We start from the raw sequence: 16931 nt of genomic DNA on the forward strand, positions 1-16931 counted from the left end.
TTGCTAAAATCTTTTTATAGTCGTGAAAGAAAAGTGGTTCACAATGTGTTAAAGTATTTGTCGAAGAGAAATACCAAGGGTTCGGACAATATTTTCATTGAATAATGTATCCAACAAAGGTTGTCAAATTGACTGACATGTTTATCGCATAGTACAGTCCACTATGAAAATTAGCTGTGGTTTGTTTCAACTACCTATTTTAAAGTTTTTTGTCACTTTCTAAGTGTTGAATTTTATAAAATTGGAAAGAAGTACCGAGTTTGAAGCGTTCATGAGCAGACATTGCAGTTGAATATTCGAGTTCTGAATTTGATTATTGATGAATAATAAAATAAATCCTACTAGTTCGATTGATGGTTTCATTTAATTTATTTAAACCAGGTTACCTATAATAATATTTTTTCGTTAATTTATGAAAATATCAAATTAGCCCGTAATCCTGAATCCTGATACATAAAGTTAGCCTATTAATTTAACACAGGTACGACTGTACTCAGTGTTGCACTATCAAATGCAATGGACATGGCGCACAATTTTTGTTGAAGATGCCAATAAAAACTACAAAAAATTAGAATGAATACTGTGTTTTTACTTTTTTGATATCTTTAAAAATGACTGAAATATTCAAGCTCAAAGTGCGCTCTTCCGCTTGGAGCGATTTTCCGCGCGGATTTTGAAAATGTGACGTAGTAACATGAAAAGCTGCATGTAAGATATTATCTGTGTACAATGGTTAGAATGGTTAGTAGGGGAGCCGAAGCGGGGATTTCGGGACTTACTAAAGAGTGGCAGACTAACATACAAGGAAATACTTTGTACCTGGTTGAGTACCTCTAAGTATGAATTTTTGATATAAAATGGCATTAGTTCTTATGCCTCTCACCCAAAAAATACCTCAATTAAGCCCAAATTTGAGACACGCAGTCAAACGTTGAGTGACGACGGAAACTAGCCTAGATGGAGGACATAATTATGAGAACTTCTGCTTCTTCATTGATGAAAACTTATCATTTACCATACCTTATCATTTTGTATTTCATTTTCATGACACTTTTTTTTCGCTAACTGTTTAAACAAAACGTCGAATATTTTTTAAAATCTCAGGTCTTTTGAACGCACTTCTGAACGATGTCTGGTTTTAATTTCACCCTGTTTCTGCTGTAGACTACCTCCAGGGTAAACAGTTATAAAGCATGGGATTCTTTGGGTTCTACTACTACTCTACTACTACTAGGTCTCCCTATCCGTGAGAGGGCAACTACTTTTATTTTTGATTTTTTACACTTAAAACTTCATTGTACCTATTGTTCACGCAGAACTAATTAAAGAAATACATTATTTAGTTTAGAGAATTTATTGTACTTTAGACAATTATATTACATTGAAATTGGAGTTAACGTGCCGGCCGGCAAGCCGGTTCGGTGGCTGATATAGATGACCTACGCTGAACTGTCCCACCAAACTCAATGACGGGGGGGCGCTACCATCGTTCAATTAGATGGTTTCCAACATGGAAAAATCGGAACCAGCGATCCGGTATTGACAGTGGCGCCCCACTGTCAATGTCATGGATAGGACACAGTATTTTGGAACTATAGGCGAGAGGGGGATACAGTGAATGGAAGAGTGAACGCGCGCGCAGACCGAATGAGATCGACCGATAGTGATGTGTAGCTGTCTATCATAGACACCTATCATTTAATGAAAAGATGAACTAAAATTTTTCATCGCGACTAAAATATGCTTTGGCGTGTAGCCGCACCAATGCAGCGTGACAACTGCAGTTCGGACTTCATTATGCGTCCACTACACATACAATAAAATTCGAACTATCGCATATTTTTTCTTTCTAATTGTAATTCAGTAAAAAATGTTTTTGAGACCTTCATTCAAAATTCAAAAGTTATTATCATATGACAGAACTTATGACCAGACTATGTACATTGAATAAAATATTTTTCTTTTTATCATCAAGCTTAGCAACCTAATGTTACTATGACACCCGAGTTAATCCACATTCAGCACCATAGCCTCCCCTTCTACAAGCCCCTCTACTAATGTCAAAATGTCACTTAACCCTTTTAGCACCAGTTTTCTTTTGTTTTTGAGAAGATGTAGGTATCCAAATTTTTATTTCAGTTAAATTATAGTCCAGTCGTTTGGTACCAATTAACATGGTTACCTGGAGAGTGTTCTGGGAGTTTTGAAAATTGATGTTTAAATAGATTTCGCTATGCTCTCTGTTAGCCTGTTAGTTAAGTGTGATTGCCGCGCTCGTTGAGAAATTGGAAAAATGCTGCATTAGAGAAAGTTTTGATAATTTTACATTCTTTCCTATTTTGTCGTTACAGCCAAATGACGTCCACTGCTGGACAAAGGCGAGAGGCCTTTGGGTTTTCCATAGGTTTTTTACAATGAACAGTCCTGTGCTGCCCGCATTCAGGTTCTTCCCGCGACCTTTACCAGATCGTCGGTCCACCTAGTAGGAGGCCTACCCACGCTATGTCTTCCAGCCCGTGGTCGCCACTCAAGAAATTTTCTGCCCCAATGGCCATCGTATCTACGAGCTATGTGTCCCGCCCACAGCCACTTCATTTTAGCAATTCTGCGTCTTGCGGATCTCCTCATTTCTGATTTGATCACGCAGGGAAACCCCGAGCATAGCCCGCTCCATCGCCCTTTGGGTGACCTTGAGCCTTCTTATGAGGCCCATAGTAAGCGACCACGTTTCAGATCCTTAAACTTTCCTATTTATTTCACGACTAGCTTATGTCTGCGGCCTCACCCGCGTGAAATTCAGTGTCACAGATCGGCATAAATTATAGCCTATATGGTAATCTGGGTTACAAACAATAATATTGTACAGTTTCAACAAAATCCGTTGAGTACTTTTTGCGTGAAAGAGTAACAAACCTAAGACACAAGAATCTTCCTAGTTCAGGTATCAACCCACCAACGTCCAACATTCTTACTTTTTATTTTTCCTTATTATTTGTTATTATAAATATCATAATATTATCTGTTATGTTGGTGAGAAATAAACATGACTTTACTTTACTTTACTTTAAACATCCAGACATCCAAACTTTCGCATCCGCGACTTCGTACGCGTGGACCTCGTTTTACTCCATTAGGGGTGGAGTTTCGTATAATCCGCTCTTAGCATCTATAGCGCATACATAAATGTAAAAATGGCTTAATAGTGCACAAAATTGGCAATAGGTGGCATAATAATGGTTACTTTTGGGTTTGAAATGTGATTGAACGATGACAACTAACAACAGTTGTCAGTTGGGTAAAATTTTATTTTATTTGGAAAAAGACAAAAAGTGGTAAATGGGTTAACGTGCGGGGGCTGCAAAATCATGTTGTGACGTCACGCGCGAATATTGGAAATTTTTGAAAATTTAAAAAGGTGCGTAAACTTCTCGAGGCTCTATCTTCGGTAATACTGGATGGATTGAGGTGAAATAAAGACTAGTGTAATGTATGTGATCTAAACTTTAAATTAAATCATAATTTAACTTAATATTACAACTTATGCGTGTTGTCCATTGACGCGCCTCTATGCCAGGGTTTTTATGTTCCTGGTCAGGCTATACATTTTTTTTTATTTCAATTAGCACAGTAATTTTGAAAACGGCATCTATAGTAATCGGACCACTTAACTGTGAATCGGACCGACCGAAATTTCAATGTCAATGTCAGCTGTTTGTCAAATGTCATTGTCAAAAACACGCACACTTGTTTTCGTTCTAGAAAAACACCGAAAATCGTAATTCAGTGACTATTTCCGCAAAAAAAGAGTAAAATTTATAAAGATAAATAAATAAGACATAATGCTTTCATCTAAGGTAAAGTAATGTTTTATTATTTCTTAATAGTTTTACGTGACACTCAATAATCTTAGTACATGTACTTTATACCATTTTAATGGAATAATTACGAGTCATTCGTATAGTATTAATATGCGATATCATCATGATCATTCATTATCATCTTAATATAGCATTTACAAGTCCGAACCCCTTAATTTTCAGGTAATATAGGCATTTTGTTTAGGACCAAAAATAATTTGTCAATAGAACTTAATAAGTATTTATACTGTATTATAGCGACTTATTTAACTGTACGGACATTGGCACATAGAACTCATTACTATAGGTCTTTTGTATATTTGTAATGAGTGTGATTTTGCACTAAAATACCTATCTTAAGGGTTGAGGTGAATAAATGTATGTAATAACTAGCGGCCGCCCGCGCTCATTACAATAGGTCTTTCTTTTGTATATTTGTAATGAGTGTGATTTTGCACTAAAATACCTATCTTGAGGGTTGAGGTGAATAAATGTATGTAATAACTAGCGGCCACCCGCGACTTCGTACTAGTGGATCCCGTTTTACCCCCTTCATCTATCTTACGCGGTTTAGATTTTTTCATACAAATGTTTTTTCCCGCTAACTCCCGTTCCCGTGGGAATTTTGCAATATCCTGTTGTAACTAAGCTTTAAGTTTACTAAGGTACCTGCATGCCAAATTTCAAGCGTCTAACTTAAGCGGTTTAGATTTTTCATACAAAAGGATTTTCCCACTCCCGTGGGAATTTCGGGAATTCCTTTCTTGTGCACCTCTACGGTACCTAAGCTACGTCCCTTCCAAATTTCAAGTGCCTACGTTTAGCCGTTTAGGCTGTGCGTTGGTCTGTCAGTCAGTATTTAGATTTGTTTTTCTTTATTGATCACCACCACTCTTCCCATGGATGTCGTATAATGCGACTAAGGGACGAATATGCGAACATCAGGCCTCCCCAACCCGTCTGGCCAGAGTGGGGAGTGTAGGCCAAGTCCTCCATTTGCCTCTGGTAAATTAGAGAGGGTCGTGCTCCTGCAATGGAGACTAAATGACTTGGTGAACTTATTACATTGTGTGTTATATGTAAATAACCCAAAGTATTATTTTTACTTACTGACAATGACAGTTTAATTAACTTTCCCCCGGGACAAACTTGACCTTCACTGGTTGGGTTGGCGGTCAAGCTGTAGATCCTGGCTACACAGGAGTTGCAGCGGTGGGAACGAGAGGTGGGAATAGTCCCATTACCGACTAAGTAAATGCTTTTTTAAGTAGGTAATAAAAGGAGAAACGTACTGACTGACATATCAAGGCACAGCCTAAACGGCTAAACGTAGGCACTTGATATTTGGAAGGGACGTAGCTTAGGTACCGTAGAGGTGCACTAAGAAAGGAATTCCCGAAATTCCCTCGGGAACGGGGCCCTAAGGGGGTAAAACGGGATCCACGCGTACGAAGTCGTGGGCGGCCGCTAGAGTATTATGATAAAGAAGAATAATATCTAAAAAAACTGGAATGCTTGATTTTGTGAATAATTTGTTTTAGTTGGAGGTACTCGTAGACTTGGGATCAAAGCCAGACGAACAGCTGTTGGAGAAAACATTAAGCGAACTAAAATTAAAAGATGGAGTTCAAGAGGTATGTAATATGATGATAAAAATCCATATCTATGCTAATGTTAATAAATGAATATGAATAGTATTATACAATTTGTTCTGTGGCTTCTACAAAAGGCAATAGAGTTCAAAATAATGTATTTTTAGGCTGTATTTAAAGATGGAGCCATCGTTGTAGAGACATCGTTACCGAGCGCTGTGGTGTTAGACGTAGTCACCAAAATGTCAGGAAGGAGAGCCGTTTTACAAGGGTTTGGAGGTAAGTAGCAAAAATACTATAGATCAATGGTTTGGTTCTCGAACTGGACACTTTAGACCATTATAGCTTCCATAGGCGGACGTATTTATTTATTGAAATATACTTTAACATTCTCTCAATATACCTTGACATTCTCTAAATAAACTTTGACATTGATGACAAAACGCGGCCGCAACAGCGTGAAAATTTCGATGGGTTCATCCAGTGTCTAAGTAGCTCAAATAGAAGAGCAGTCGTGCGGCAAGCGAAAGGTCGTGGGTTCGATTCCCGCCATAGGCAGTTCGATTTTTTCAAGTTGTTTATTATAACTTTGACATTCTCTCAATATACTTGGACATCGTCTCTAATCGTCGTCGTCGACCCAATCAGCCGTAGCGATGGTGTCCAGCCAGTCGTGCTGCAAAGCAAACGTGATGGGAGTGATGAAATGTCTAATAATTCAACTCTAAATGTAGTTTTGATATAATAATATTTAAAAGTAGTTTCACTCCCCTAAATATATTTTTTTCATGCCTAAAATCAATATTAAATATAATTTAAATTTTCTAAATGTTTTATTAACATTATCTAAATCTACTTTGACATTCTCTCAATACACTTTGACATTATCTCAATATACTTTGTCATTCTCTCAATATACTTTAACATTCTCTCAATATACTTTAACATTCTCTAAATATACAATCCTCTCCAGAGACCCAATCAGCAGTAGCGATGGTGTCCAGCCAGTCGTGCTGCAAAGCGAACGTGATGGGCGTCATCAGGTTCCAACAGACGCCCGAAGGTCCACTGGTAGCGGATGGCAGCATCGATGGGCTAAGTCCGTCCAGTGTACACGGATTGCACGTGCATGACGCCGGAGATCTTAGTCAGGTAAGATTTATAAATAAGTCATAGAAATTCATGGAATTTATTTATTTTCTGCTTTTCTTTAAAGGATTCGCCACACTGGATAGTGGATGCGTCTGCGGTCGCTCAAAGTGAATACAGCCCGCATCATGTTTGAGTAAAACCGGGTATCTAGCGCCTGTTTTGCCCTACACAATCAACAAAAACATGTCAACATTCAACAAAATTGCTTACAAAAAATGTTGATTGTGTAGGGCAAAAGACCCGGCTTAACATTGTCAAAACAGCGGGCACAAGCAAAGAACACAACCGCACAGCTGACAGATTGCGCTAATTTATAATGTCAGCAATTCATTCGCGTTTCATTTTCAGTTACACTCCATTTTCATTCCAGCGTAAAGTTCACGCGCAAACAAAGATGATACAACGAATTTATGAACTTTCCATTAAAAGTCTGAAGACCTCTTTTAAAACTAAAATATCTAACACTAGCGGCCGCCCGCGACTTCGTACGCGTGGACCTCGTTTTACTCCATTAGGGGTGGAGTTTCGTAAAATCCGCTCTTAGCATCTATAGCGCATACATTTAAAATTTCAACTCTCTTACTTTAAACACATAGGACTTTCATAATATAAACTTCCAACCCTTTTATCTCCTTAGCCCCCGTAGTTGATTTCTAATGATACATTTTCAGTATATGTACCACCACTACCACCACCACCACCATTTCAGCCATAGGACGTCCACTGCTGAACATAGGCCTCCCCCAATGCTTTCCATGTTGATCGATTGGAAGCGGCCTGCGTCCAGCGCTTCCCTGCTACCTTTACGATGTCGTCGGTCCACCTTGTAGGTGGAAGTCCCACGCTACGTTTTCCGGTACGCGGCCTCCATTCCAGAACCATTCTGCCCCATCGGCCATCAGTTCTGCGTACTATGTGCCCTGCCCATTGCCACTTCAGCTTGCTAATCCGTCGGGCTATGTCAGCGACTTTGGTTCGTTTACGGATCTCCTCATTTCTGATTCGATCTCGCAAAGAAACACCAAGCATAGCCCTCTCCATAGCACGCTGTGCAGCTGAGCTTCTGTATAAGGCCTATAGTGAGAGGCCACGTTTCCGAGCCATAAGTTATCACTGGTAACACACATTGGTTATACACTCTAGTCTTCAGGCATTGAGGTATTTTGGACGAAAAGATGTTGCGTAGTTTCCCGAACGCTGCCCAGCCGAGTTGGATTCGACGATTGACCTCCTTCTCGAAATTGGACCTACCTAGCTGGATCGTTTGTCCGAGGTAGACATACCTACTTGTCGACAATCTCGAGAATTGAGCTCCCAACTGAAACTGGGTAGGGCGCAACATGGACATTCGGCATAAGCTTCGTTTTGTACATGTTCATCCTCAGGCCTACCTGTTGGGAAAATCGATTAAGGTCTTCGAGCATTGTTCCAAGATCTTCCAACGATTCTGCCATGACCACAATATCGTCGGTAAACCGATGTGTAACTACACAGTACCACAGTGTACCGAACAGTATATGTACACCTCCACAATATCTAGAGATCATAGTGAGCATACACTTTAACTTTCAAGTCTCTTACTTTAAAAACCGAGGACTGCAATACAAACTTCTAACCCCCTTTTTAACTCCCATAAGGGTTGAATTTTGCAAAATTTCGTCTTAGTGACTACCTACGTTCTAAAAGGAGGTGTATTCCACTTTGATCACCTGGCTTTGATTAGCCAGGTGATCAAAGTGGACTTACAGCGACAATTTAGTGTCCTTTGAATTTATTATGTGCCTTTGATCACCCACGGATACGATGACCTGGGTGAGCCAAGTGGACTCTAGTTAAATTATTATTTTAGTGTCCTTTGATCATCTACAAACAAATCACACTCCTCTGAATAGTCACATGTCCAATTGTTGTACTACATAATATTTTGTTTTGTAACATTTTTGATATTTTCTAAAAACCGCAATAAACAAATTGGACATGTATGTGACAATTCAGAGGTATGATTTATTTATGGTGATCAAAGAACACTAAAAATATAATTTAACTGGAGTCCACTTTGATCATCTTGGTGATCAAAGCCAGGTGGAATAGACCATTAACCCCTGAGAACTCTTTTGAGACTTGTAGTTTCTGAGACTTCGTGATGAGTGAGTGAGTCACTTAGTCATTCAATGACCTTTCTTTCTACTAAAATTATACGTACCTATAGTAATTATCATTAAAATCAAATAAGTAAGTACCTACCAACCTAAGTAATTAAAATAAAGACCCTACCAAAAAATTAACAAATTACATACAGAAAATAAAAACGAAGTAGGTAATTCTTATCCTATTTAACTACAATCGCCCACGCGCCCATCCCATTTATCCGCCGCTGAACCGTACCCTAATATTCATCTCGGTAGATGGCGGCACATAGTAAGAATTTTATTTATTTATTTATTTATAATCTGCTTGAAGGCTTACAGAAAGTCCAACGCGCCAACAAGTTATACAATACAGATAATTTATAATATCAATTTCAATATGTAAAATTGTCAAATAATTAAAACGATAAATTAAATAATAGTCAAATAACATTAAAATTAAATACATAAAATAATTAAGTCCAAAATAGAATGTCATACCTAAGACTACTAATAAGAATAAGAGATAAATACATTTATGTCCAGAGATCAATGTCAAAGTTATTCAAAGTTATTACTTACACAAAAATCTATGAATTAATACCATTATTGTACCTAAGCGGTCGGCAAATATGTCGATATCGTGCTGAGCAACTAAGTCCCCGATTAAACGTAATGCGCGGGTAGAAGGCGCGCTCGCTGCGCGAGTGGTGCGCGTGACCGGCCGGTGTAGCAGCCTAGGGCGGCGACGCGGTTCAACCATCCCGGTAACATCCCGTGGTATGCGCGTGGGCACTGATAAGCCTACTTTCGCTAATATTTGTGGACTATCAATTTTGCCATGTATAATCGACAAATAGTATATTATACTTGACATTATCCTCCTAAACTTAAGGGTTTCCAAATCAACCATGCCGGAGACAAACAAGGACGGGTACAAATAGGGGTAATATCCGTATCTCTTTTTATACAGCCAGCGAGCAAACTTGCGTTGAATTTTTTCTATCATTAAGGCATATTTATCCTCGTAGGGATCCCAAATGACAGCACCATACTCAAGCTTGCTACGGACGTATGCGCTATACAATATCTTAGCTACCCTAATATCGTCAAATTGAGCAGACGTCCTTATAACAAACCCTAATAACTTACTAGCCAATTTACAAATTTTTGTCACATGTTTGTGAAAGTCCAACTTAGAATCTAACATTAAACCTAGGTCTCGTATGTCAGCAACTCTTTCCAGTGGAGTGTCATATAAATAATAATTAATATTCAATGGAGAACGTTTACGTGTAAAAGTAATTACTTTACACTTGTCAGTATTAAATGCTAGGCGATTGACGAAACTCCATTCTAATACCGCATCAATGTCGCTTTGCAATGCTATAGCGTCTGGAACACTGGAGACACCCAAACAAAGTTTGAGATCATCCGCAAACAGTAGGCATTCAGAAAATTTAACACATGTAGGTAGGTCATTTATAAAGATTAAGAAAAGTGTGGGTCCAAGGGTACTACCTTGACTGACACCTGATCGTGTGTAGTATTCATCAGACTCAAATCCATTCACTCTTACAAATTGACTTCGATTTTCAAGATAACTGGCAAAAAAATCCAAAAGTTTTGGAGTTAATCCTATAAGAGCCAGTTTCTGAAGGAGAATATCATTATCTACCATATCGAACGCCTTTCTGAAATCAAAGTAGGCTGCATCTACCTGATGACCAGCATCCATCTCAGCGTGCACATAATCGACATGCCTAACCAGGTTAGTAGTGGTCGATCGTGCTTTTCGAAAGCCGTGCTGATCATCATGCAGCAAGTGGTTGACTTGTTTGCCGATACGTAGATTCAAAATTGATTCCATAATTTTCGCAAACACTGAAAGCACGGCAATAGGCCTAAAACCAGAGACATCCATAGTGGACTCCCCCTTAGGAATAGGCGTAACCCGCGATGTCTTCCACTGCTTCGGGTACTTAGAGCGTCTGAGACAGAGGTTGAATATGTACAAAAGGGGCTCCTGAAGAGCAGATATGCAGTCCTTAGCAAGAAACACTGGAATACCATCGGGGCCACCAGATGATCGCGCCTTAATGCGCTTCATTGCTTCTCTTAGATCAGATTTGTCAATGATATCTATAGAAATGGCAGTGGCATCCGCACGTGCTGAACGTGCAGCCTCACCAGAATCTAGCTGTGGAACCTCACTCTGAAACACTGAGCCAAAGTATTCGGCAAAGGCGTCGGCTGCAGCCTGACCAGTCACTTCATTGCCGTTAAACTTAAAAGCATCGATGTGACATCTCTCCCTCTTTTTATCTTTAACATGCTCCCAGAATTTACCCGGGTCGTTGATAATATTTTTTTGGAGTTCTTTCAAATTTTGCTTATGAGCGTTGTCTATTAATATTTTAACTCGCCATCTATAGAATTTAAAAAGTTCTTTGTTGAACTCCTTACCTTCAGTCCTATAGCGTTTCAAATGAAAGTATTTATTCTTAATATCACGTATAATGTCTGCAGTATACCATTTAGGATAAATGTACCGTTTATTACACGTGGATTTGATTTTAGATGGTACAAAACAATTTATGCTATCATATAATTTTGAATAGAACAGTTCTACAGCTGAATCTGCATCGTCAACGCCAAACAAATCAGACCAATCCATAGCAGCCAGCGTCCCATATAAACCTTGAAGGTCAGCCTTACGCCAGTTCCAATCAGGCCTAGTTTTAGGGCGTACATCAGTAGGTGGCGAGGTGGGCAGGAAACCAATCGAAAGTTGAAATCTAACTTCAAGTACAGGATGGTACTGGTCTATTGGCACTAAGGGGTCCAATCCTGTAGACACCGTAACCTGCTCGGGTTCGAGGTTGCCCAACACGAGATCTAACATACCACCATATCTATTTAATACATTATTATATTGCCGGAGATTACAGAAGTCACAAAATAGATTAAAATTCATGTTAACGTTAACACTACATGACTTCAGATTAAAGTCACCTATAACTAAAACATTCATATTCGGGTAGGTACAGATTACATTTTCAATACATGTCAATACATTTAGATACTGTTCATTATTGTAATTTGGAGGCAGGTATACAACACAAAATAAACAATTGATTCCTTTAAGATTTACAATAGCTAAAACTAATTCCATGTCGGGTGTGAGACCATCAACATCTTTAATCACTCTAACATTGAAACAATCCCGTACTGCCAACAGAACTCCTCCCCATCCAGAATCTCCCGCACGGTCCTTTCGAACCACAGTGAAGCCCGGTGGAAAGAGCTCACCATCGGACACGGAGCTTGTCAAGAATGTCTCAGTCAAAGCTATAATATCATAACTCGACTGAGTAACATTATTAAGAAATACGCTAGTTTTAGACCGCAGCCCTCGAACATTCTGGTAGATCAAGGACACATTTTTGATTCGTCTATGACTCTGACTTTTTACTTTCCTTGACACGAAAGGACTGACGCCAAGGCTTCACGCAGATGTCTTCTGCCCAGTTATTGGAAGACATAACATTTTCAGCATATTTTGCAGGAACTCCCAATTTAAATGATGCATAGCGCCCACGTGGCTTTAATGCCTCCACTGTGCAAATGTCACTATCACAAATAGACTTAAGATGGGTACGCACCTGCTCTACTGTAGTACCTTCCTGTACATAGTAGAGATGAAGATATCTCCATCTCTCGGCAGCACATAGTGACGTGGCTCCGGGCACAGCAGTTCCTCGCAGCACGCCAGGGAGTGAGTTATGCGCACGTTTCCGTCTCACTTGTATCCAGCCACCGTCATCGGCTTCTTCATCTTTTTTGCCAGAGATAGGAGTCTGCGTGTTTTGAGTAGCAGAGAGGTTTCTAGTAGGCGTTCCGTTAGTAGCCCCGGTATTTCTCCTTCCTTCTTGCTTGTCTGATGGTTTACGCTTGTTTATGATTTGTTTGAGGCTAGGGTTAGTAGACCCAGGAATGATGTTAATTTCCCTGGAGACCTTGGGAACTTTGGTTTTCTCTGGTCTAGTGCTGGAGGCACCCATATCTTCAATTTTCTTCTCTAGATCTGTCACTTTCATTGTCAAGTCAGATATTTTGTCCAGTAATTCCGATTTCAATACCGAAAACTGCTCAGTAAGTACTGTACTGATTTTCTCTGTTAATCGCGCTTCAAACTCATCTTGAGCCTTTTTCAGTTCCTTCAATAGGGTAGCTTGCATACAATCTAGGATATTTTTTACCGGATCAGGATCATTTTGCTTGGTCGCTTGAGCATATCGTGCTCCAGCGCGTACTGTTACCCTATCGGGGCTGCTCATTGATATATCTGGACAATCACTAGAGATACTCATATCATGCAAATTGTAATGACGTATAGGAGTATGAGAATTGTCGGTTTTTGGAATCTTACTGCGGCACTCCACACAGATCCAAGTGTTCTTAAATTCAGGTGAAAGTGTAAGAAACATGGTTTCAGTAAAATTGGCGCATAAGATATCGTAGATTTTCTTACACTTTACACATTGCATAAATGCTCCTCCATCGTCGATCCTTCCGCGGCATCCCGCACACCAGTAGCCCCTTTCAGCCATCCCGGGACGAAGCACTTGACCGCACGCAGCACAGCACTAGTAGGCACGATGATTCACACCGAGCGCCGCCCGGGTTCAAATGGCGAAGTCCGCGAACGATTATTTCCAAATTGTTTTCGCTTATATCTTCGGTGTCCCTTAGAAGATTGTAACGGGAGTCACACCACTAGATAGCTTAGGTTTTCCGCTACAGAAGTAGTACCGATATAACTCCAATCGGTAACTTTTGACCACTGTTAAAGACAAATTTTGCGGAGCAGACAAATACAGTTGTTTACTCGTAGACTCCCCGCGCGCGAAAAAAAAAAAAAATAATTTGCAAGGAAGTTTGTAAAAAGTCACTAATTAACACTTTGATTTGCTCGTTTAAACACAGTGAATGATTCAAATAGGTACCTACATACAGTGAATGGTTCAGTTACATAAAATATCTTTATTTATTAAATTTTCAATATTATTTACAAACAGCGCTATTCATAGTACATGTAATATTTAGTTACTAATTTACTAATGATATCGATAGATGGCGTTTGACAGCTTTGCCTTCATGAATATTTACGTACCTCAAAAATTTTTGTCAGGCGCAAGAAGATTTTAACCAATGACGATAGATGGTGCTTTTCCACGTCTTATGAAAATCCCAAATATTTTACGGGACCCTATTTTTTCCAAAATAAAATTTAGCCTATGTTACTCGTGAATTATGTAGCTTTCGAATGGTGAAAGAATTTTTAAAATCGGTCCAGTAGTTTTTGAGCCTATCCATTACAACTAAACAAACAAACAAACAAAGTTTTCCTCTTTATAATAATTATTAGTGTAGATACAGAAAATGTTCGTGAAGCGTTTGAGAAAAAGTAGCTTTCTGTCAGCTTTTACTCAAGAGGTGCAGTTGCCCCCGCTGACGTTACAGCGTCGTTTGAACTAGCTGTCAAAACGACACCGCGCGACGGATTTGTAAAACAGCTGATCTTCGTTCGTCGTCCAGTTGCGTTGCAGCTGAAAATTTTTACCGCAATCGGGGCCCTGACCGCAGTCAGCAGAACGTATCCAGTGGCAAATCCTTAAAGGATTTTTACACATGCCTTTTAACAACTCTAACTACACATTTTAGGGGTGCGAATCAATAGGGGGTCACTACAACCCCTACAATAGTCCTCACGGGGGTCCAGACGACCCCAAAAGCAGTAGACACGCGGGAGACTTGGGGAACATTGTTGCTGATGAAAATGGACGAGCTACGTTCAGGATATTGGACAATGTACTTAAGGTAAATATTTCAAATCTTCACTTCATTAACACCCATTTTCACAAACGATGCTTGCTTAAGTGAAGCAGCAAATCGAACGCACAGCGTTGAATAGAGCTCTGTGGTTGGTTCGTGTGTCACCTTGTGCGTCCACGCGCACTGTGAGACCTCATAGTAATGTTTGTGAATACGGGCGTTAGTTTCCACTGCAGGAGCAAGACGGTCTTGCCAAGACCCTCTTCAATTTACCAGAGGCAAATGGAGGATTCCACAATGGCCGGTTGGTGGCGGCCTGCATCCAGCGCTTTCCCGCTACCTTTATGAGGTCGTCGGTTTACCTTGTGGGTGGACGTCCCACGCTGCGTTTTCCACCACACCACACACCAACTCAATTTCATGACTCAGTCTAGCTCAAAGAACTTAAAAGCTTAGAAAGGAAAGGACTGAGAAGACAGAAGACTGAAAAGAACTCGGACTCATGTGACTAACGAGTACTAGTCTTGAAAATAGACTCAAGTCTCGAAGTAAAGACATGCTGGTTTTCTATATTCAATCCTAATCCAAATCCGTCCATCAACTGTTAAATTTCAATATGTTTTGGTGAAATTATCTACGGTTTTCGATGTTTTTAGATTTTCATATTGTTTATAAGTCTATTTAAACAATATGAAAGTGTAACCGCATCAAAAATTATAGATATTTGATGGAAAACAGATTTAAATTTGACAATTGCAATCCAGATTTGAACAAGGATGGGATAATTATGAGAAACGGGCGTAAGACTCGAGTTTTTTAAAACTATTGGAAATGCTATTGAGCGTTATTTCTGATGAACATAGGCGGTATGAGGTTCGCCTTAGCAGCTAATTAACTCTAAAACTAATCGTTCAACAGGTTTGGGACATAGTGGGGCGGTCGGTAGCAGTGTCAGCAAAGGTCGATGACCTGGGCAGGGGAGGCTCGCCCACTTCGAGGGTAGACGGAGACAGCGGTACTCCGTGAGTGTTTGTCTCGTTCTCTTTTTACGGCAGGACAGATTTTGATGAAGTTTATTTTATTTATTTATTTACACTTTAATGCCACAAGTTGTTATACATAATAATATGTAGGTATGTTACGGTTAATGTGATAAATTGAAAATTATGAATAATAACCGGTTATTATGAATAATTCCCTACATTCGCGGTAATGGTGATAAATTAATAACATTTAACAGTGATTATTTAATAATTCAACCTTAGTACTAACAAATATTATCATAAAATAGAACAACATCTTGTGTACGTGCTCTTGTACAGCCAAAATTTTTGAACGTTTTGATATCATATATTAATATAATTTGGCATCATGAGTTTGGAATGTTTCTTGCATAATATAATATTACTTTTCCATGCGCCCATAACATAATGTTTTGATTTAAAGTGAAAAATAGGTTAAGGTGCGGCGGGGGTGGCCCTTTGGCCACTCCTAAGCCGCCCATTTAGTTTTATACACACATAAATGACCTCATATTAATCACATTTACCAAATCATAAGGTAATTATTCATAATAACCGGCGATTATTCATAATTTTCACATTTATCACATTGACCGTAACATGTATAAGGCGAACTTAATCCCATTCTCTGTCAGTTGGCCTTAGTTGAAAAATAAATCTTTGGCAGTGAATTTAAAGCGAAAGAAATGAGAGGAAAAGATAACAAAATGCTACATACAAAATTATCACTCCACGGGATTTTAAAACAAAACTTTTATAACGGTAAGTAAGATATTTCCTCTCCCGACGTTTCAACTCGGTTGCACGAGTCATGGTCGCGGGCAGACTGAAGAGTTGGCAGAAGTTGAAACGTCGGGAGGGTAAATATATCTTATCGAAGAAATATCTTATTTACCGTTATAAAATTGTTGTAAAATTCCGTGGAGTGATAATTTTATAGTAAAAAATGCAACATACCTAAAAATTAAAAATATTATAAAATGCTACATACATAAATAAATAGAGACTACTTTTTCCCGACGACCTTTAGTTGACTATTTTTCATAATCTTTCGCAGTATAGCCTGTGGAATCATCGCTAGATCCGCTGGTATATTCCAAAACCCGAAACGGATATGCGCGTGCGACGGCGTCGTAGTGTGGGACGAGCGAGACAGACCGCTTGCGGGAAAGGGACGGAGGAAGGACACGGGCGATGCGGGGGAGCGAGACAGCTGCTGCAAGAAAGAGACGGAGAAGAAACCGTGCTGTAAATTTTGAGGGGTTCGAATTTCAGAGCTTTAGTTTTGTGGTTATTTGGTTTTTGTTAAGTTTAAAATGCTAATTCCAGATGTCAAATAGTTCG

General features: G+C 39.3%; 1 protein-coding gene across 1 annotated transcript; it reads left to right on the top strand.

Annotated features, from left to right (window-relative positions):
* The first annotated feature begins 3745 nt into the window (after nucleotides 1–3745).
* LOC135085498 (copper chaperone for superoxide dismutase) lies at nucleotides 3746–16931 on the top strand. The gene is made up of 7 exons (XM_063980290.1): nucleotides 3746–3854; nucleotides 5399–5491; nucleotides 5617–5728; nucleotides 6423–6601; nucleotides 14455–14610; nucleotides 15484–15587; nucleotides 16645–16931. Exons 1-7 carry the CDS (start codon nucleotides 3840–3842, stop codon nucleotides 16844–16846), a joined length of 861 nt encoding a protein of 286 aa, XP_063836360.1. The 5' UTR covers nucleotides 3746–3839; the 3' UTR covers nucleotides 16847–16931.

The sequence above is a fragment of the Ostrinia nubilalis genome, chromosome 28 (genome assembly GCF_963855985.1).
Source record: "Ostrinia nubilalis chromosome 28, ilOstNubi1.1, whole genome shotgun sequence".
In the NCBI taxonomy this organism is placed as follows: Eukaryota; Metazoa; Arthropoda; class Insecta; order Lepidoptera; family Crambidae; genus Ostrinia; species Ostrinia nubilalis.